The sequence below is a fragment of the Rousettus aegyptiacus genome, unplaced genomic scaffold (assembly GCF_014176215.1).
Source record: "Rousettus aegyptiacus isolate mRouAeg1 unplaced genomic scaffold, mRouAeg1.p scaffold_m13_p_12, whole genome shotgun sequence".
NCBI lineage: Eukaryota > Metazoa > Chordata > Mammalia > Chiroptera > Pteropodidae > Rousettus > Rousettus aegyptiacus.
This window is the reverse complement of record NW_023416287.1, coordinates 44,047,378-44,070,848: the sequence shown is the minus strand read 5'-3', so window position 1 is coordinate 44,070,848 and position 23,471 is coordinate 44,047,378. Positions and strand designations below refer to the sequence as shown.

At 38.9% G+C, this 23,471-nt stretch overlaps 2 protein-coding genes and 1 pseudogene across 3 annotated transcripts in view; all 3 read right to left on the bottom strand.

Moving 5' to 3' along the window:
* Positions 1–23,471, bottom strand: part of RAB7A (RAB7A, member RAS oncogene family) — a 74,504-nt gene that overhangs the window by 8,206 nt on the left and 42,827 nt on the right. Inside the window, exons 2-3 of the mRNA XM_016118382.2 lie at positions 8,610–8,670; positions 6,870–6,996 (exon numbers count right to left, since the gene is read on the bottom strand). Coding sequence (XP_015973868.1) covers positions 6,870–6,996; positions 8,610–8,662 — 180 coding nt within the window. The 5' untranslated portion in view covers positions 8,663–8,670. The remainder of the gene's footprint in view (positions 1–6,869; positions 6,997–8,609; positions 8,671–23,471) is intronic.
* Positions 561–2,134, bottom strand: LOC107497006 (60S ribosomal protein L15-like). The gene is given in 2 exon segments (XM_036229556.1): positions 561–1,224; positions 2,130–2,134. Coding segments are annotated over 2 exon segments (639 nt in total). The 3' UTR covers positions 561–590.
* On the bottom strand, positions 1,222–6,859 carry LOC107497030 (annotated as a pseudogene). Its single transcript, XR_001593708.2, has one exon. The product of XR_001593708.2 is annotated as an ATP synthase subunit s, mitochondrial-like (transcript).

The window sequence follows — 23,471 nt, the reverse complement described above, 5'->3', positions numbered from 1 at the left end:
AAAGCCCATCTAAGCCTTCTCCTCTGATGTACATGGCCTTCCACAATCAGTAATACATGACGATGCAGTTGACTAGACTCTTGGCTATACCTCTGATAGCAGGGAGCCTGACCTTGGCAGCCCATTCCATTCCCAGACAACTCCAACTAATACATATACTACTCACTTTGGGACGAACCTTTCCAAATTAGGACACATCTTATTGGCCATGGAAGTCAGCCCTGATTTCAGGAATGGAGTTAGGAGACTGTCACGAATGTCCTTGTGTAGCATACAAATGCTCAAACCACTGGGTAGCCACTCAGACAGAGCCAGAAGGATGTGATGATGGCTTAGATATAAGGACGAAGTGCAATAAAGGCAAATTCAAATCTAATTATTCTATCTGCCTCTCAGCAGAGTAGGGGACTAAATGCTACCTGTCCTCAATATAATAAGCAAAGTTCATACACTTACTCGAAACTGGATCTCTACTGACAGACAGTAGATAACCAGTAGAGGGACTGCTGGTGATGTATGCCTTTGTTTTTCTTTTTTTTCTTTTGACTGTCCGAAATTTTTTATTATGTAAGCATTTTACAAACACTTTATTAGTGACAACAGTGTAGTTGGAGAGTATTGCGCCTTCTCCAAGCTGCATGGCAAGAACCACCAATAGTATGGTGGAACTTGTGGCTCTTTCCAAAGCCACGGCTCTTGAGGCCTACAGACATCAGCCCTTGCATCTCCCTGTGCTTGTGAACTGGTTTGGTGATCCCCTGGGTGTCAGGATTCCATCTGATAGCTTTATGGAATGGATCAATGAGGATAACCTTAAAGAACTTATAGTTGGAAACTTCACCAATCCAGTAAGAATTCAGGACTCTTAAAGCCCCACAGTGGTGTCCAGCTCGCTTCCTGGCAACAGACTGAAGGCTTCGAGCAAACTTTAGCTGGTTAACACTGTGATGGACAGGCCTGCCGCAGGTCACGCTCTTAGGAACTGGGCATTTGCGGTCACCACAGCACACACAAAACCAATATGTGACATAATCTTGCTTGGCCTTGCATCCCAGCCTGCCCGCTTTATTGGGCCGGGTGGGGCATGGGGCCCTGTGGAGCGCAGAGAGCTGGTGGTACTGCTAGCAGCACACTCTAAGAAGAAAGAGCATTATATTGGACTGCTTCTTCCTCCATAGCTCCTGGATGTACTTGCGCCCATCTTGGCTTACCTGATGGCTGTGGCTAGATGGAAAGGTGCTTTTCTATTTTTTTCCCCAACATTCTACACTAAATATGTTATCTCTTGTAGTAGAAAAGTGAGCCTTTTTTCATTAAAAGGGGATCAAGGTGAAGAGGAAATAAAGGACTTGGTCATACAGTAAAGAAAGTAGAAAGAGACAACTACTCTTATAAAAAGAAAGTAGAAAAGAAAAATTTAAATCTAGGCTTGGACAAATTTAAGAAAATATCTTTCATTAGAGATGTAACATTGATATTATGTAATCTGGATAAGCAAAAGCAAAATAATACTTGACACCTTCCCAGAAACCATCTTCAGTAGCTCATGTCTTATTCTAGGTACCCACTATAGGGTTTCTATGTAGATGAAACCTTATACCACACACTCTCATATCACTCCTCTCTGCCCCACCAAACACAGCTCTCGCCCCAGAAACAGCTCACATCTTTACTAATGCTCAATAATATCAGCAAATAAAGACAGTAAACAACTTCATTCTTGTTTTTTATAAAAATATTGCTGCCAATTTTCCATAATTATAAGTAACTCAATAATAAACATTAAGGCGCAGAGCCTTTTCTGTATTTCAGATTGCCTCTTTAGGATAGAATCCCAGAAGAACTATGTAAAAACTCTTGGATGGAACCAAATGGGTATCTGGAACTCAGATGCACAGAAAAGGCAAAGTATGGAATTAAAAAGTTGACAAGTTGGGGAGTTATTCTTATCAACTTTGCAAAATTAATTTAAGTTCAAACTTAGAACAGTTCTATGGCTGACTGTGATCTTTTACAATTTTTAATATTTTAATTGAAATATTTTATTTTCTATACTCAAAATACACCCACTTCTCTGATGTAACAAATACTAACACTGCCATTTAAAGGAACAGTTAACCCTTCCTCACAGCATTCCCTTTCTATCTTTCCCAAAAGTAAATAGCTCCTGAAAATTTGTCTTACACATAAAGAGTATGTATACCTTTTTGCAACTTATCTCCTTTCTTTCCCCAAAGTTAAAAACTATATGGTACTCTACTATCTAAATATACACTTTATTCCCTGGTTGTCTGAGTTATCTGCAGTTTTTTCTACATGATGGACTTTCTGCTTCTAAAATGTTATATCCTTATAGCTCTACTAATGATTAAATATTTGTTGCTGCTTAGAATCAACAATTTCAAATGATACTTTATACTGAAGTAAGATACTAAATTTTATTTTACTTTAAGTATAATTTTAGTTCTAGAGAAGACAGTGCTGTCTTAAAGGCTTGGACCAGGTTTCCTTCTCTCTTATTTCAGGAAAATTACTTAACAAATATGTAAGATTTCTTAAGTAGTACAAAAGCAATGATACCTTGTCTGTGATAGTCCCACGTGAAATTATTTCCAATAGGCTTTTCTGCAAATTTTCAAGTTTACCAAGTCTCTCTTAAACAGTCGTTTTTTATGTATGATACTTGCATAGCATTATTTTTTCAACATGCTGTAGGTCCTCCATGTAATCGAATCTAATGCTCATGATGGAAGAGTTGGTGACATCAACCGCCTTAATCATATATGTATCCAGAGAGCTAGTTGGGGGGTTGTTGCAGTCCTTCTGTTACCTCTCCTGGCCATGGCAGCACACTATGGTCTCACAACACAGCAAGCAGCCCTTGGACGCTGCCCTGCCAGGGCTGACATCCCAGATGCATTCATAATCCACTTTCTTAAACACTATTTGATCAGCTACAGAAGTTTTCTGAGTCACATGACCATGGAGATTCTTTAAGCCACACAACAGAAGAATTTTCCCAAACAGCATCATTTAATAAGGAGCAAGGGAGGAAAGGAGGAAGGGAAAAATCAAGCAAGAGTCCTCTGTGCCTAAGAAGGCACTAGCCTGCCCCATTAGCTTTTTAAATTTGCAATTGCCTGAAGTCAAGCCACCAGACATTATGGTTTCTTCTGAGAGCTGCCTGTTGATGTCTTTATTCAATTATCCACTTAGGCGGTCTCCTAGTCTATGGTTTGTTTTCATTATTTGGGAATCTTGTTATTCATACGTTTAATGTAGTCTACTATCAATCTTTAACCTTTTATGATTTGTGCTTTCTCTATTTTAAAAGCTTAAGGTTAAAAAAAAAAAAACCCTCCCTATTTTCATTTTTAAAGTTTTCATTTTGTATTTTTGCCATTCAGGTCTTGAACCCTCTGGCTACTCCCCACCTCAATGCAAAGCCAGTGGCCCAACCTTGCTTACTGTGTGATTCCTCCTCCTTTCCCTAGTCTTTTTCAAAATCAGCTCTCTATCCAGTGTCCACCTAGGTGTGCCCTGTTTCTGTGCTCTCTGTTCCCTTGATTTATTTCTGTGACAGTGTCATACCATTTAAATTACTATGGCTTCATAACAAGTTACCTTTAAATTTTTCATGAGTACTTGATTCTATCTAATGTTTAATATTAATTTCTAGCTTCTTCCAGAACAATATAAGAAATTTTAAAAACCCGAAATAGTCACTATTCTTCCCCTACATATTAAATCACACAGTTCCATTCCTGGCTTCCTTATACTAGTTTGGCAGTTATGTGCTCTTAATATTAGAGTCATAATTCTAAAAATTGACACATGGATATCTCAGTTTATCTTATCTCAGACTTTTCCAAATGAAATCACTTTCCTCTTGCCTAAAGTACATCCTTTAGAATTTTCGCCACTTGAACTTAAGTATGTATGCTTTCATTCTTGGAGGATATTTTCAGTAGGGACAAAATGCCATGCTCATAGTTTCTTTGATAATACATTCCATGGCCTTTCAGCTGTCAACCTAACTGCTAACAGTCAACCTCACTGCTGCTCCATTCAAGGTCATCCTTTTTCCTCTGGCTCAAGATTTTTTGTTTTGTTTTGGAACTTCATTGTGATTCAATGCAGATTTTTAAAAAATGTATCCTTCTTGGAATTTGGGCTTTCTGAATCTGTGCACTGGTGTCACATCAGTTTTGAAAAACTCTTGGCAAATATTATCTTTGATCTATTCTCTGTGTTGTTAAGATTGCCTAAAAATAGGTCCATCCTACTCATTGAATCTTGTTTTTACCTCTCTCATATTTCTCATCAGTCTTCCTTTCAACCCTCTTCTGGTGTATTTTATCTGTTGCTAAAAATACTCTCTGAATTTCCAATTTTTGGTTATGTATTTCAATTTTAGAAGTTCTGTTAATCTATACCACCTGTTTAGTTTCTTCTCTGCAGATTTATAAGATTATCTTCTTTAAATATAAAAAAAAAATTCTAAAATTACCATTTCCACTGGTTCTTGCCTTATTTTCTTATTTGGATGATCTTTTCATGGGCTGCTAAAAGCCCATGAAAAATATGTGAGGATTCCTCAAAATCTAGGATGATGATGTCTTTGTCCAGAGGTGGGTTTTCATTTTCTTCTAGTCTTTAAAAAATTGGCTGCAAAAGCACAAGGGCCAGGCTTTTGTTTCGACCTCTCAGGAACACATTCTCTTTCCCACTCATTCCAGACTCCAATCAGTGTGCTGTGGTTCTCCAGAAGGTGTTTACTCCAGAAGTGCAACACTCTGTCTGAGGTCGCACCTTAGCAGTGCATTTGGGGATCTAGCATAATGCCTCAACCTAGGAGGGGCTAGGCTCTGACTTCTGAATCAGCTCACTAGCAAAACCACAGATTAGTTCTACCGGTCTGTTTCTCCTGGTACAGGAAGCAGCTTTCAGTTTGGTTGGTACACAAATAAAATCTTCAGATGGTACTTTACCCCAGCACCCTAAAGGAATTCCATTCCCTCTGCTTTCTGTTGCTGCTGAGAATTCATCCTTCTATTGTTCTGTTATAAGCAATTTGTCTTTTCTCTCTAGCTGCTCTTATGATTTTGCTTTTTGGTGTTCTGCAGTTTTGAGTTTTCTTCAAGGTAGTATGCTCAGTTCTTATAGTTTACTGTTTTCTTCCGCTGTGTTTAATCTCGTTTCACTGTTCATTTAGTTTATTTCAATGACTATTTTTTCACTTCTTGAAGTTCTAAGTTTTCCATATCCTCATTTTTTATAGTATCCGTTTTCCTTATGGTTTCTATTCCTTTTTCAAAAGTCTCTAGTCATTGTGTACATTTTTTGTGGTCTGTTATTTCCTCATGTGGGTATGAGCTCCTCTTCTCTCTGGGGGTTATAAGCATCCCCACAGAATAGTCTTATCTTTTGTTTTTTTTGCCATGAGTGACAGGTATTTGTTAAATGCTTCCACAGATTTGTTATAAACTCAGAATCTACACATTAGCATAATGGGACTGAGATTCTTCAACGAAGGAGGCGAAGCCCCAAGCCTATACTTCACACACAAGCTTTGCCACTTCCTTTGGTTGAGGTATTTTGTCCTGCTTTCACAACTGTCCAAGGACCTGTGTCCATGCACGTGTGTTCAAGAGGATTCTCATTCTAAATCCTCTACATTTATTGTCTCTGATGATTGTTAAGGCTCTAGTCCCTGTTATAAATTTGAAAATCACCACTGCAGGAGCCCCTAAGCTTATCACTAGCTCTCAGTTCCCTCTCTTTCCTGTAATCTGGAAATTTCCTTTTCTTAAGCCTGGCTTCTTTAAACTTTGGTTATATTTTGAACATCTGTGTGTATGTGTGGGGGAGGTAAGGAAGGGAAATCCATATCAGCTCTGTCCTGGATGTGTGAGTAAACGAAGTGTCAAGAGTCCTTATCCTCCAGGTGCATGTCACAACTTGAGATCAACACATATAAAAACTTCCACCTGTAACTTGTATCAGTCAAACATTTCATTGAGTCTAGTGCTTGCTTGTACTACAATGGGGTTAGAATTTTGTCTCTAGAGGCTTAGTCACCCAGGGATGTCATTTTAATATGGAAAGGAACAGCTGCTATGGAGGTTCGTGTTTCAAAAGACAATGCCTGGGCTAAAAGTCAGAGACTTCAGGATAAGTGCATATGCAACAAAAGGGCCTTACTGGAAGCAGTCACATGCAAGGACAGGTTTGTAAGAGCAGCACATGATTTGGATGAACTGGCAAAAGTGAAAAATATTTTGTTAGCCAAAAGGCTTTCGAAAAGCCATATAAAGGAATCTCTGTTTTATCCTAACTATTCAAAGGGAAGCCTCTAAAAGATTAAACTGATATATGAAAAAAACAGATTGGCTTAAAATAAATACAACTCTGGTGGCTACAGATAGGATAAATTATAAGAAGCCAGAAAATTAGGGAAACTACTTCAATGGCTGCTGTAAGAACCTAAGAGAGACACAAAGATTTTTTTGGCCAAAAACACTACACAAGGATATTAAGAAAGGGACAAGGTGGACATTTTGAAGACACCAGACAGGGACCTATAGGTTAACAAATTTAGCAAAAAACAAACAAAAAACACCCCCCCCCAAAAAAACACAAAAAACAACACCACAAAACCCCAAACAACAAAAAACAGAAAGTCCAGTTAAATTTTTAGTATGTCTCATGCTATATTTGGGAAATATTTGATGTCTTGTATTTTATCTGGCAACATGAATATAATAGTGGGATTTAAAGAACAGGGAAGGAAAATGCCTAAGCATGACAAAGGGTTAAGACTGAATGACTGAACAAGGCCTAGCTGGCCAAGTTGAGACGTGGCTTACCTGCATTGTAACTAGTCTGTCATCCACCATCACCTCCTTTGTCAGAAAGTCTGCTCCTATTGTGGCTTTGTATTGATTACTGAATTTCTTGTTCACATACTGGTTCATAAGTGATGTCTTACCGACTCTGAAATTGGAGAAAAACCATAAGTAGAAATCAACTAGGAAGGGAGGGAAAACTGATTCTGATGCCTACAGCTCTGAGGAACTTGACTGTTGCAAAGAACAAGAAACTGCCCTCGCAACAAAGAGCAGCTAGCAATCTTCCAAGTACTACTCATTAAAGGCTGTACTTTCCTCTGGGACAAAAATACAGGATACAGAAGTGGACCAGATGTTAAAAGCTGCTTTTGAGTTTTGATACAGGAAACTCAGATGGTAGAACTGCCGCCCCACCTCCCCCGCCTCAGCCCCGCCTCCCAGAAGGATGCCATCAAATACTCAACTTCTATAAGAAGCTTCAGCAGTAAGACTGCTCTACTACTTCAGAAATATCTCTGCTGTCTTGGGTGTCTCTCCATTTAGTGGTTAATATTTAGTCCAAGAAAGTGATAACATGAGAAAGCGCTGGGCTTTGGGAGACATATATGCCAGTCAACTAACCTGCTGCTTCGAAGTTTCAAATCTGAAGCAGAAAAAGCACCAATATTCCACCAAATCAGATCTACCTTAAAGTATGCTCCTCCAGAGACGCTTTTCATTTAGTAAGAAATTTAAGCAAGAGACAATGTGTGATTTTCCTGGTGATGAAGTTAGTTAGGGCAGGCTGAAAATAATGCAAAAGTCTTCTTCATGGCTAGTAAGTCTGGGTAACATGGGCCCAAAAGTAGTATATTCAATCCTCACAGCACACCAGAATCACCAGGAGAGTAAATGTGCGAGAGTAAGAGAGAGAGAGAGAGTGAAAGAGGGGTTTGGGGGAGAGAAGAGAAAGAGAGAGAAGAGAGAGAAGAGAAAGAACTTAAGTACAGCCAAGTCTGGGCAAACGCTAACTTTTAAAAGGCTCCTCAAGTGATTAAAATAACCAGCCAGGGTCGAAAAATCATTGCCTTTTTAAAGCAAGGGCAGGGAACTTTAGATTAAGAAGGAACACCTGAATTTATTACTGTTGTTGTTCTAGTTGTATTATTATTATTAATAATAACAATTATTATTATTATTATTTTATTATTACTGTTTTAAATATATAGCTTCCAGTAAGGTCTAGGCTTTCATAGGTCACTTCAGAAGCCAAGTCTTAAAAGTCTTCCACAGAATTTTAACAGCTTTTAAAGAGTTAGTTACTTGGTTTGTGGCAGATCTCAGATCAGAATCCAGTTCCCCAGTCCCAGGTTCTTTAGAATATTGGCCCAAATTAGGCATAGCAGTAGAAGGATACTACAGAGAGGACCCCAAACCCACACCTAGTAGGCATGATGTCAGTGGCAACAAATTTATATAAAGAGGACTCCCTAGTCTAACCAGCTTGGAAAACACGGATTCCATGAAACTATTATTAGTTGAGTTCAAATAGCCAAACTTTTTCCCAAATCATGCTAAAAATCAGAGGAAAAAAGTTACATAACAAGGAATAATTTGAATTTCTTTTATACCCCAAAGACAGGCAAAATAGCAGGGAGACTAATGTCACTGCCATTAGAGAAGGAAGTAGCAAATGTCAGCACGGAGGGCATGGATTCCAAGGAGGTGAAGTTTAAATCCAAGCCAATTTGTTAGCTCACATTTATGAGAAACACTTACCCGGAATCTCCCAGGATGATAACCTTCAGCAACACTTTCTTCCTAGAGGTCATCCTTTAAACTAAAAGAAGAAAAGAGAAAGTACTGAGTGGGATGGAAACACCAAGGTGAACCACTTCTCTTAGAATAAACATCTAGGTGCCCCAAGAGCAATGTGTTCTGAGTCTTCCTGTTAGCTACTTCCCTGCCATCTGGGGCTGTGATCGAAAGCAGTATCAGTCGCCAGAACTCTGGACCCCAAAACAGCATGGAAGGCCCATGCTGCCCCTGGGAGTAGTTTTGAGAGAATGAATTATCCCTCCTGGATGGGGGTTCAATTTGGGTTAATGCTTGAATTTACTCAGCTCAGTCCTGCTTCCTTCAGGTCTCTGCTCAAATATCACTTCCTCAGAGATGATCACTTTATCTAAAGTACAAAGTAGCACACCACTCCCTATTTGTTCTCTATCTCTTTACCTTATTTTTCTTCAGAGCATTTACCACTACTCGACATTTTTATGTATTATATTTGTCTTCTCCCTTTTCTAATAATCTACATGAAGAAAGTTTTATTCCTCCACTGTATCTCCAATGCCAAGTAAAGAATTATCATCAAATAATGGGTTAATGCACAAAAAATACTTGACTTTGAAGTATTTGAGACCACCTTTTACCAGAAAACCTTTCAGGTAGTGCTCCCTATCCTTGACCAGACAATATGTTTGTAATAAGATGCCTAATCTTTGCTTAACTCTCTTTGTCTGACAAATGACCATGCCTTGGCCTACTTATTTATTAATCAAGACAGGGCTTCTGTCCTAATTATCTCTCAGTCTCCATAGCCTGACTCAATGACTTTTAGAAAATGAGCAAGGTTTCAGAAAAAGCAGGAGTGCTAAATTCTGGACCCCAAAACAAACAACTTATCTAAAGATAGCTGGAGAAGCACTCCTCCTCAGATAGTTTGGAATCCCCCAGTAGAAGACTTTGATTCTCCTCAGAATCCAGGATTCAAAAGTGAATGTGAGCAAACCGCGCCCCGCTGCAGATGGCACCTACACCTTCTGAAAACCCCTAGCTTTGGCCCATTATACTCAGCAGACATTGAAATAACCAGGGGAGGAGACTACCAATAACCAAGTAGCATCCAACTTCTGCCTTCAGCTGAGTTGGGGAAAAAAAGTGCTCCTACATATACAAACAAGTAGAAAAGTATTTTCAGTACAGCCTGGTGTTATTCTATAGTATGGGAAAACAAAACAGTCAAGAACTAGTCCCAGAAAAGCTACTTTTTAGTTTTACTTTAACCACCTAGCTTTGAAGGATGAGGCTGATAGTACTGCCTACAGTGGTAGTGACCCAATCATGCACATGCTGATCCCAGACTACCCAGATTTTAATTCTGGCTTTGCTACTTATTATTAGCTGTGTGTTCCTGGGAAAGTCATTTAACCTCTGTTGGGATGGAGACAGTTCCTATGTCCTGAGAATGAGTTAAAGCCTGAATGAGTAAAATGCTCAGGACAGTGCCTAGAATACAGCGGTTAGTAAATGTTGGCTGCTATCAATTTAACATGTGCCAAATACAGAGATGAATAAATAAATAACAGAACAGAGTCCAGAGGCAATGAGAGAACCAATATGTCACAAAGCATAAGCAAGGTAACTGAGCTATATCCTGCTATTTCCAGATACTTGGCTGTCAACTGTTCTCTTTCAACCAGTGGTATTGCACCAGAGACCACAAACTCAAAGGAAATATTAGACCTGATTACTGCCCCACAGCACACAATTAGATAATGAGCCCTATGCTACGGAAAGTGGCATTTTCCATGGTTTCAGGAACACTGGGGGAATGGGGCCAGACTAGAGACAGTTTACTAGGCACTTAACCCAGGCCCTATTCCCTACTCAACGGTCAAGGTGTCTTAGCATCCAAAGCCTCATGCCCATGGCTGGTCTATGAAAACACCATATTTCAGTTCCCCAGTATCTATAAAGCTTCCACTAGTGCTAGTTAGAAGGCAGTATGAGGGCAAGTTGTACAAAGCTCATTTCCTTTAGTCTTCCATCATATATAGGTCTCCCCTCCCCACCAATAAGCAATGAGATACAGGCATACCCTCAGAGATATTGCATGTCTGGTTCCAGACCACTACAATAAAGAGAATACTGTAATAAAGGGAGTCACATAAATTTTTTGGTTTCCCAGTGCATACTGAATGTGCGATGGTATTATATCTATAAAATATATATATATATGTATCATATTTAAAAATACTTTATCCCAAAAAACTGCTAACCACCATCTGAGCTTTCTGTAACTCATAATCTTTTTGCTGGCGGAAGGTCTTGACTTGATGTTGATGGCTGATGACTGATCAGAGTGGTAGTTGCTGAAGGCTGGGTTGGCTGTGGTAAGTTTCTTAAATAGGACTACAATGAAGTTTGCCACATTGACTGACTCTCCCTTTCACAAATGATCTCTCTGTAGCACACGATGCTTTTGGATAGCATTTTACCCACAGTAGAACTTCTTTCAAAATTGGAGTCAGTCTTCTCAAGCCCTGCCACTGCTTTATCAATTAAGTTTATAACTACATGTACAAATTGTTGTCATTGCAACAATATTCACAGCATCTTCACCAGGAGTACATTCTCTCTGAGGAATCCACTTTCTTTACTGATCCATAAGAAGCAACTCCTCATCCACTCAAGTTTTATCATGAGATGACAGCAATTTGGGCTTTACTTGTAATTCTAGTTCTCTTGCTATTTCCACCACATTTGCAGCTACTTCCTCCACTGGAGTCTTGAACCCCTCAAAGTCATCCATGAAGGTTGGAATCAACTTCTTCCAAACTCCTGTCAATGTTGCTTTTTTGACCTCTTCCCATAAATCATGAAGTGTTCTTAATGGCATCTAGAATGGTCATTCCTTTCCAGAGGGTTTCAATTTACTACGCCCAGATCCATTAGATGAATCACTATCTACGGCAGCTGTAGCCTTATGAAATGTATTTCTTAAATAATAATACTTTTTTTGACAATTGAAATTACTCCTTGATCCATGGGCTGTGGAATGGATGTTGTGTTAGCAGGCATGAAAACAACATTGTTGTACATCTCCATTGGAGATCGTAGGTGACCAGGTGCATGTCAATGAGTAGTAATATTTTGAAAGGAATCCTTTTTTTGAGTAGTAAGTCTCAACAGTGAGCTTAAAAGATTCAGAAAACCATGTTGCAAACAGATGTGCTGTCAACCATGCTTTGTTGTTCCATATATAGAACACAGGCAGAGTAGATTTGGCACAAGTCTTAAAGAGCCCCAGAATTTTTAGAACAGTAAATGAACACTGGCTTCACATAATATCACCAGCGGCATTAACTCCTAACAAGAGAATCGGCCTGTCCTTTGAAGCTTTGAAGCCAGCACTGACTTTGCTCTAGGTATGAAATTCTTAGACGGCATCTTTTTCCACTATAAGGCTGTTTCACCTACATTGAAAATCTGTTGTTTAGTGTAGCCACCTTCATTAATTATCTTAGCTAGATCTTCTGGATAACTTGTTGCAGCTTCTACAGCAGCACTTACTGCTTCACCTTGTACTTTGTACTTACGGAGTCGGCTTCTTTTCTTAAACCTCATTGATCGACCTCTGCCAGCATCAAGCTTTTCTTCTGCTGCTTCATCACCTCTCTCAGCTGTCATGGAATTGAAAAGAATTGGGTCCTTGCTCTGAATTAGGCTTTGGCTTAAAGGAATGTTGTGGCTGGTCTGATCTACTCAGATGACTAAAACTTTCTCCGCATCAGCAATAAGTCTTATGTTTTCTTATAATTCATGTGTTCACTGGAGTAACACTTTTAATTTCCTTCAAGAACTTTTCCTTTGCATTCACAAGCTGGCTAATTGCTTTGTTCAAGAGGCCTAACTTCTGACATCTCTCAGCGTCTGACATGCCTTCTTCACTAAGCTTAATGATTTCTAGCTTTTTATTTAAAGTGAGAGATATGCAACTCTTAGAGGTCACTGTAGGGTTATTAATTAGCCTAATTACAATACTGTTGTGTCTCAGGGAATAGGGAGGCCCAAGGAGAGGAAGAGACGGGGAAATGGCCAGTTGGTGGAGCAGTCAGAACACATTTATCAATTCAGTTTGCCATTTTATATCGGTGCGGTTCATAATGCCCCAAAACAATTACAATAATAACATAAAAGACCACTGACCACAGATCACCATAACCAATACTAAAAAAAAAGTTTGAAATACTAAGAGAATTTCCAAAATATCACAGAAACAAAGTGAGCAAATGCTATTGGAAAAATGGTGCAGACAGACCTGCCTGAAGCAGGGCTATCACAAACCTTCAATTTGTAAAAATTTGCAAACTACAATAAAGCAAGGTATTCCTGTATACCTCAAATCACCCATTATTTGTGGAGTCCCACAGCTGCATCTTCCTACCCAGGGACGGCCATAACCAAGCTTTAAGAGTCTCATCCCAAAGTTTGGTACCACATTTTGAGTTGGGCCAGAGAACAGATTATCACAATTGGGACAAATTTCAAACCCAAAGTAGGGCAAGTTAAGGAAATAAATGAAAAGATGAGAAGCTCTGCAAAGAAATTTTTTTTTTCAGAGCAGAAACTTTACTCTTTAATCAAGGAATGAAGAAGAGTGAGCTCATGCTCTAATGGCAACTTCTCTAAGACATTCTTAAATATTTAGGAAAGTTACTAATTTTGAGACTGGGAAAGGGGAGTTCTATAACTTGGTTTAGTAAGTTTCAATGGTGCCATCTTGTTAGGCTGACCCCTCTTGGGCAACACAGCAGGATGCCCAAACCTCTTTCCTCATCTGCAAAACCATTACAGTAATCCTAGGAACTACCTGAAGATGTACTGTGATGTCCCCTACGTCCTTCCCCGTTACAGTAGTCCCACAGTCTCGGCACACAATCTGGTATTTTGTTCCTCCCACATTATATTTATCATTGTTTCCATTATAGTCTTAATGTCTAATATTCTTATGAGTGAACTGTTGAAATAGCCATTTCTGCTTTTTATTTAATATGTCAAAAATTTGAGAAAAGTAATGCTGTAAGGAACTTCCATATGTGGGTTCATTTCCTTGGGACACAGCAGTGACCATGAAGTGGGAGGTCTTCTCAGAGTCAGACCCACAAGACTATTACAAGCCACATCTGGCACCCCCTGACTGAGAAGGACTGAAACAGGAACGCTGCTTGCTGGTTGTTCTTGAAACAGTTCACACAAGAGCCAGCATGGACACCACACCCTGACTTAGAACCCTCATTCCTGAGGGGATCCAAACATTTCTTTTGATAATTCCTTTGGCCCTGAAGAGGTATATGTCCACCCCAAGAGCCAATGTATTCTGTGAAGCCCAAGCATGGGGGCCCATCAGGTACTCAGGAGATGAGCCAGAAACAATTACCAATCAGGAGACATTCTGCCACAAGCAATGCTGCCCAACAACAGAGGTGACAGTCTGCCTTTATTGGGTTCCCTGGGAAACAGCTAGAAAGTTAAACCAAAAGTCAAATTCTCACACAGCGAAAAGCCTTTTGTCAATCTTAACTCATATATTGTTTAGGAATGGCATTACTAAGTCAAAAACATAATAAACATTTTCATAACTTTTGCTAATTCACTTTCCTATAGGATATTCCAAATTTATACCACAATCACTGTTGCAGTGGTTAACAGTCGTATAGGACTTAAATGAGGAAAATGACAATTTTACTGAGACCAAATCTGAATGAAGAGCTATTTCCAACAGGAAGCCTTAATGTAAAGGTATGACTTTTTCCCTACTTAAGCAATTCCAAGGATTTGGGGGCAATTTAATGAAATAATTCTAACTTTATTTATAAAAATAAACACACATTAGTCCCTTCCATTCCTCCCCCCAAAATGTAACAGGGAACTTGCCTTAACAGTGTCAGAAAGTATGTTATAAAAATATAACATTAACAGTGTGGGGCAGGAACAGGACTGACTAAACAGAGACTTTGGAAATGAACAATTTGGACAAATATAGCATATAAAACTCAATAGCAAAAAGATGAACAATTCACTAAGTGGTGGGAGCCAGAAGAATTCTGGTGAGAATTACGATTCTTATACCTCATCTTCTAATACAGATTCCCGAAGGAGTAAAAATTTAAATGTAAAAATGGATCTGCAAGAAGCTGAAAGGGATACAATTATTAGCAAGTTTTTCCTGGGAGGTGGGATTATAAATGGTTTTGTGTTCTTAATATTTCCTGTGGCCTTTAGAGGAGCACATTACCTTTAAACTCAAAAGGCTGTTTTCATTTTGAAGAAAAATGTTACTCTGCTGATATTTCGAAGAAGTTTTATGATTACGAAAATATTCCCTGTTCATTATGAAAGTAAAAGTACACATGAATGTAGATTTTCATTTTCACTTAGGGCTTGCTAAAAATGATCTTCCAGGGCTGTTGCAAATGTTACTTAACAGCTGGTCCAAAGAAATTCCATATCTGGCTTCACCAGGATGTTGACTGGCTTTAAACTGGCAAAAGCTAAGTAAAAAATAAAACTGTACACAACTTTTGCCACAAGAAGATGCCCGAACAGCAGTGCTGTTAAAATCTCCACAGGCAGTTTTTGCTTTCTGTTACCCATTTCCATAACCATCTTAATGGATTTCTGGAGACTGAAATAACCTTTTTTTAAATCCTACAAAATTAGAAATGTCTAACTTGAAAACAGTTCTCTAATGCATAGATCACTTCTTTTTACAAGAGAAAATGAAGCAGGCAGAACAGAAAGAAAAGTTGTTGTGTACAAGGTCCCTGACCGCAGTTCCTTGGAAATGAACATTTTAAATAACATCCACTTATCTAGTTACATGTGAGTATCTACTAAAACCTTTCTAGAATAAGGTATATTTCAGAACACATTTCCCTCCTTCTGCTATCAAACCAAACCTCATCGGTTTGGTTCTGGAACTCATTCCTTGGGAGAACAAACATTTCTTGGAGCAAACACTAACAGTATTCCTTATGCTGAACTGGTTCTTTCCCTTAAGTATGGTTCTTGTGTTATAAATCAAAAGGTAGAATTTCCTTCTATTAGCCTGGAATTATCACTTTCCTTATCTCTGAAGCAGAGAAGCCAACTGGCCATAAAGGCAGACACAATAAAGAAACACCAAGAAGGTAAAAGGGTCAAGGAAAATACTATTCAAGGGTCTGGGTTGAGCAGTGTTCGCAAGGGCAGAAAGGGCCTGACAATGCAAAAGGGCACTGTGAACAAAGGACTGGTGTGGGGAAAATGAGAAGAGCAGGTAAAGTGTAGAAAGTTTGAGGTCACTGGGCCATTTCAAAGTCTGAATTCTTGGAAGTAGAACAATTTTGCATGGTGATCAGAAACACTCAATGACTATGCTCAAGTGGAGGTGAGTCTCCATAGGAGCTGCAGTATCAAGGAGGTGAAAACAGTTTTCGCGAAGCCATCAAGACAACAGTGTAAAATGCAGGGAATAAAGTTGAGCCAGGTGTTTCCCATGTCCAAAGTCACAAAGCAATTAAGTGGCAGGGCTGGAATTATCAAGTGTCAGCCTAGGCCCCAACAGTTAACCATGCCATTCTGCAATACAGCTCTCACGGCAAAGAAGATTCTGATTCACCAGGGCTGGGGAGCAGGCCTCCACTACACATTTTGAAAAGTTCCCTCTGGCAACTGAGGCACACATTCCAGGTTTGGAAACCAATGACCGAGGTAAATAACTACTGTTCTGGTTTACATCTGATACAAAATTGTAATGATGACACAAAATACCTAAATAAATGCTAAAGGTTAAACAAGGCTGGGACAGTTAGAATAATTAATTTTCTACAGTCCATCAAATTTTTACTTGCTTGGTGTTTCCAAGTTGCCTACCTATGAATAGCTAGATCTGAACTCAAAAGTTGACTTTTCTGCTGCCCTGTCTCCTATCCACCACTTCCAAGTAAAGTACTAAATCGTAGAAAATTCAGGTAAGTACAAAAGAACGAAGCAAAGATAAAAAGCCACTCACAATTCCATCTCCTAGAAGCAATCACTATTAGCATCAGGTATAGGTCTTTCCAGTTTTCCTGCAAATGGTTGAGATTACACTGTTTAAAACTTTGCACTCTTGTTTTTTCTACACTGAATAACTTCCTATATTATTAACACTGAAATTGCAAGATATTTCAGCATATGGTTAATCCCACTCCCTACCTGTTACTAAACACATGGTGGTTTTTAATTATAAGATGAACTTATGTATATAATCTGCCAGCATAATCTGATCAGACTTACAAATGTGTTCTTACTCAGCTAAATAGTACGAATATTTTAAAGGCTCTTGAAATATACTGACAAATGATCTTCCAGAATGATTTCCACCCCTACCAGCAATGAACTAGTACTTCCATTTCAGCATATGTCAGCTATCATTAGCACAGATCATTGTTAATCATATATAGACATCTTGGAGATACTGCGAGTTCAGTTGCAGACCACTGCAATAAAGCAAGTATCTCAATAAAGTGAGTCATAACTATTTGCTGGTGGAGGATCTTGCCTTCAATTTGTAGAAAACATATCTATGAGGCACAATAAAATAAGCTATGCCTATAGCTAGAAATCAGGGTTAACCAGTTCTATTTGCATTTCTTATCAATTAATACAGTTGCAGCATTTACCCATGTATCTCTAAGTTGTCTGATGGTCTTTGCCTATTTTATCTCACAGAATGTTATTTACTGCATGGTCTAAACACAGCACTGGGAAAGAAGCATCATAGGGACACAGATTTCTGAGCAGATTCAAAAGTACCACTCCTAAGCTGTAACTAGCATGAAACATCGCCATCCCATTTTTTCTCCCAAGATTCTATGCTCTGTGCCTTCACATTAGAGAAGACCCTGCAGTCACCTTGCCTTCAAAACTGATAAACTTTAAGGCTCACACTGAGGTAGTCAAGTAACACTGGCAGACGTTTTGGAGAAGGTTACAGACCAGGAAGGCATTTGAAGTCATATAACACTGACTGTCAAACTGAACAGTAGTAACTGTTGTAGGCAGATCTTTTTTTAACTTTTCAAACTGAGGAATCAGAGTCGGGCCCAAACAATGGAAGAGACTAGCCCATGAAAGCAAAAAATAAATACCACTTACTGAACACACTTGGTGCCAGGTACTGCACTACAGACTTTACTGAGGTCATTCATTTAAACCTCATAATGAGCCTGGAAGGTCAAATTCTCATTTAACAGATGAGAAAATAGAAGCTCATAGGTAGTCACTGGTTTCTAAAAATATTCAGATGTAAGAATGGAGCCCAGGACTGATTACAAAGACCCTCATTTCAGCCACTCTGTTGGGTTGATCACCAAGATCAAAAATAGCATTTCATGAGTCAAAATAAAACAGAGCATGGTGAGATGGGAGTTCATGGACAAAACAAGACTGGAACAACCAGTTGATAACTGAGGCTGAACATAGGTTCATAACACTGTTCTTACTACTTTCTAAACATTTGAGATTTTACATACAAACTGTAAATGCAATTCATACTTTTAACAAGAATGTATAAATTTATTTTCATTAATAAAAGTACTCTGACAAACTTTTAGGACAAATGTATCCAAGATTAAGGCTTGATAATCATCTCTGGTTATCTGTAATAATCTGCCTCGGTTTAGGGGACAAACAAGATTATTTACTAGTCTTGCCACCATAGAAATCTGAGGTTAGAAACTCCTAGCATACATCTTCTAAAAAGGGAGCCTAAATAAAAAATTATGTTATGGTTTGATAAGAACAGGTAACTTCTTTTAAGATCAATTTGAGAAAGAAAAGGAGAAATATATAATCTGAATATGAATTTGGATTCCTGTCCCAGAGGAGCTTAAGATAGAAAGAGAAAAGTCAGGATAAGAGAAGAATTTTCAACAAATAATACCACCCAGACAATTCCAATTCCAATGGCCAAAATAGCATGAGAAAGCCATAACATGCCTTAAGGGGAATAAAAAACAACTCTCAATATGATCTCCAAGCAAGGAGGTAGAAGGATGGAATTTATGCTTATCACAGAAGGTAGGTTTGCTTGATGGACAGAAGGAACATATAAAATAAAACATAAGGGAAGGAAGTCTAACTACACAGTGGCCTAAGACAAACAGTCTAGTTTTAATGTATTTAAGTTCTCATCACCAACTGCTTCTCCTGAAAGCTCATCCTGTGCTTATCTCTAGCCTATTTTATCTGTATCATCTCATCTGGGAAGGCATGAAGGTTAAGACAACTTGGGGCTACATATGGGATAGTTCAAGGGTGTTCAGTGAGTCTTTTGGGATGGAAGTTGAAATGTGGTCAAGGGTTAGCAAATCCAGTAAATACTCCACTACAAGAAAGGAAAAAGGATGGGGTGTGACAGACTGGCTTGAATTAAAAATAAAAATGGCTTCAAAAAAAAAAGCCCAAGGGAGAAGGAAGATAAATAATGTCACTGAATAATGTTTTGAAAGCTACTGAATTAAAATTGAAATAATAATTTCAAACAGCAGCGAAACTGTCCCACCAGAAAAAAGAAACTGGAGATGTTTGGAAACTCCATGATCAGATGGTACAGGAAACAAATGCAGGTACAACAAAGTGAAGGAGACAAAAATGTAAGAAGCCATACCCAGAAGAGAGAATCTGGGCCTTGAGGCAGGAGAATCATTCTGAGTAGGGGGACAGGAGTGCAAAGACTGCCAGTCTGGCAATGAAGAAGGAAGGAGATGAGTTCATGAATTTGAAATTGATACAACAAGGAAATGGAGGCATTTTAGGGTTTAAAGTAAAGATGGACAGCATGAAGCGATGACTGGATTGGGAAGGGTGCAGGAAATGAGGAAAATGCCAATGAAAGCCCCCCAGGTTTATGTCTTAATGCAAGTAAAAGAGTCTTGGGTCAGGGAGCCCTGAAAAAGAACCAGGTGTTTTTTTGGAAGGGAATTATGTTTAAAGTGACCTTAACAACAAAGACATGGTCTTTACTCAATTAAGTATGTGTTTTATTTGGTTAATGCTCAAAATGTCTTTAAATGGTAAATATATGTTTGAGTAGAAAACAGACATGGACCAAAATACAGATGTGATAAAGGGTCTAATAATAGTTTTCTTTCACTGTAGGAAAAACTCAGTAAAAGCTGAGGTATCTGAGTGAGACTAAGCTGTGACCAACTCAGAGCAGAATCTGCCAAAAGAAGGAGCACGAATGCTGGACATAGATGGCTGGGGACAGAGGGCAAGGCCTGTGAAATTTCTTGTCTTGCTGAAACAGTTTGTATTCTGGGAAGTTCAAGAGCCACTGTTTTAACAAACTCAAGGATCTGATAAAGGACATGTATTTTGAGATTCACATTCAACTACATGCATGTTACAGTTTACAGGAATTTCCAACACTAGGAAAAACGCCTATCATAGTCCCCTTTCCTCCAATATTTGAGGGTCTGGAGTAATCTTGCAATCAAATCTATTTTTAAAAGATATGGTGTATGTAGTTATAACTTGTCTCACTGTTAACTGCAGAAACATTTCTTTGTGCTAGGATTTTAAGACTTAAATCTAGATGCCTGTGCTAAAAAAGGAATGTCAGCATTCACCGGACACAGAGAGTAGTATAAAGAATGGCTGGCCTTACCTTCTAGAGATTTGCTGTCTGATAGATAAGATGACATAATCACTGCACAGGGCAATATAAATACAGAGTATTTTAAGAGGAGCACAGCAAGGGAGAGAACACTATCAGCAGGAATAAAGAACATTTTCAAAAGCAAGACTAAACAGCTGTACATGCAATGCCTAAGGAGCACTCAGTGTGTCAAAAATAATTAGTCGGGATGTTTCACTTGTTTTCAATCCCTTCAGAGAAGTTTCCAGGAACTGAAATGAGAAAGAGCAAGATTGTGAAGTGTCAGATTTGGGGAGCAGCTGGACATCAACCCTTTAAGCCTCTTGCCCACGAGGACACCTCATATATATCAATTAGCAGGAAAGGCTGGTTGACACTCCTGGCCTGGGCAAAATCCATGAAGCAGACATAGTAATAACTGTTGCCTATGCTATCACTTAATAGGTAAAGCTATTAATGTTTTGTGTGTAGTGATCTGTGATCCTTTAGCAGTAAAACTTGAAGGAAGTGAGCAAAAATCTAGAAGGATTATGCAAGATATAGCAATCTTTTTCCCTCACGAAGTTTAGAGAATTTTTGTGGAAATCCCCACATCTCCCTAGAGTCTACCATGGCCAAGAGGCAAACTGGTACATATTCACATCAAGGAGTGGCTAAACATTACATTGCACAGTTACTGTTGCTGTTACTTACCATAAGCATAATTTACTTCCATTAAAGCAGTGCTGCAGTGCTATGCCTCAGGTCTAGCCTGATTGCAAGGTAGATGAAAGGGAACAGAAGGCAGACAGCAAGCTTTCCAGCTTCTGACACAAGGGAGAACTGTTCTGGCATATGTAACATTTATCCATTCATCTAGGGCTCAAACAGCACCCTCTTTCTTAGAACTCAAGGTTTACAGACACAGAAAAGTAAGGTAACTTGTCTATGGCCAGGCAGCTAGTCATCTGTGGAGCAACGACTTGAATCAGGCAGCCCAGGTTCAGAGCTCTTGCTCTTAAATTATATCTTTCAACAAGAACCACTGGCTGCTTCTCCAACATGCAAATCTTCACTGGATGCCTAACTACAAGATACCATGCCACATTCTATTTTATAGTTGTGCACTGATTGTCTCATTCAAATTTAAGAAACTTCAGATCACAGCCCTCCACTAAATGAAAACCAGAAGTAGATACTCCCAAACTCTCAGGGAGATGGCTAAATGGTTGTAATGAAAACCAGAGTGAGAGACATCTAGAAATTGCTCAAACAAGGCAATTTAAAGCCTGCTCCTCCATAGGGAGGTGCTAGAGCAGTGGGAAAACATGGGCTTTGGGGTTACAACTATGGGTTCAAATCACATCTCAAACACATTCAGCAGTGTGAACTTAAACATACCTCTGCTTTCATGTAAAAAATGGGAGTCCTTTACAAAGGAGATAATGAAGAGAAAGCTCCCAGCATTCCATCTGGCACATGAAATAATTGGTTATTATTACAGGAGGGCTTTTCTAACTGTGATGAAAAACTTGTACCTAGTCAACAAGTATTACTTCGCTTTCCGAACTTCATGATTGCAGTCTCTCATACTAACTTTATAATATTTGCTATATCCATACATCAACTCACTGAAATGTCTGAGGTCCTAGTTGTATTTCTAATACATATCACACATTCACTCACCATGTACTACCTGAAATCATACTGAGTATCAGCAGTAATGCACTGTGTTATGTTAGCAAACATGGCAGTGAAGACTCATATTAAGCATAAGACTCTTGCCACTTGAGGAGGATATAAGGCCAATGACAATAGTAGAAAAAGCAGAACTGAGAAGTGGGTACTGGATCATTAAGTGACTTACTCCCATATACCAATTTGAATTCTTACCTCTATTATTGTTTTGCAGTGACAGTATAGGCACATGAGCTCTAAGAGTATAGGTTACTGCTCACATGATCCTAACACATGTTGGCTGGACCACCTCAGACTAAAAATACTCTATGCTCTGACATCCTGTATGCCTCACTTAATCATTCTTACACATGTCCAATCATGCGTCCCCACCATTTTATTTAATAATGGTGATCACTAACTATGAACTTGGGGGTAAGCGCACTTAGTTCAGTTCAAACACTTGCTAAGTGCCCATTAAGTGTTGGTTATTAGGCTGGATTTTGGGGTTGACCTACAGAAAACTGCAAATACTTTTTAACGTCAAAAGGAGGCCATCATAATTCTCTATATGCTAAACAAAGCATTCTGTTTTATAGCTTTCAAAGTGTTAAAGTGGAAACTTCAGTGGCCAAATTCCGCTGGCTATTTCATAACTCCTTCCTGGACAAGCAGTTCTTTGTAATTCTATAAACTGTGGCCAGTTGTGGAACAAAACCAAAGCACCTTAAATTGAAGCCTAATAGGTCCTTAAAAGTCATGTAATCTCAACTACTAGGAGAAATACTTTTTCCACAACACTACATCACCTAGGTTTGCCTGAACACTTACAGTGATGATGAGCTACCTTACCTGCTGTGCCATATTCCATTTTCAGAAGCTGCCAAGTGACTTAGAGACACCCAGTCTCTTTATCACCAATTCCAACATCCTGATTTTCTCAACTCCTCTTTATGCAACATGGCTTCTAGATCCCTTAACTTCCAGGTTGCCTACCTCTGACTGGATTAGATTAAGTATACTTCTTAAATTGTCTGCTCTCTGTATAAGTACCATCCATTACTAAAATATGTCGATGCCAGAAGAATGCCATCCAAGAACAAAAAAGGATGACTGAGAATTTTACAAACCTCTGAAATCTTACTGCTTTGAGGTTCTGAAATGCACTCATAGGTAGTCATTGTAAGTGTCCAAGAACTGTATTGACACTGAGTTAAGCTTCACTATAATGTCTACCTTTGATTAGTCGAGACCACGCATTCCAACAGGTGATATTAAAACAGCTGGTGGCCCTGAGGAGCCACAGTATATATACAGTATAAACGGATATATACAGTATATCTGTGTCATTAAAATTTCATTGGGGCTGGGGAGATAATTAAGGAAAAAAAGTCCAAAAAGGCCCAGGGGGTGGAAGGGAGATGTGATAATGAAAAAATGTACAGGAATGCTGATCTAAACCTGTGTTGACCTATGCAGTAGTTACTAGCCACATGTGGCTATTTAAATGAAAT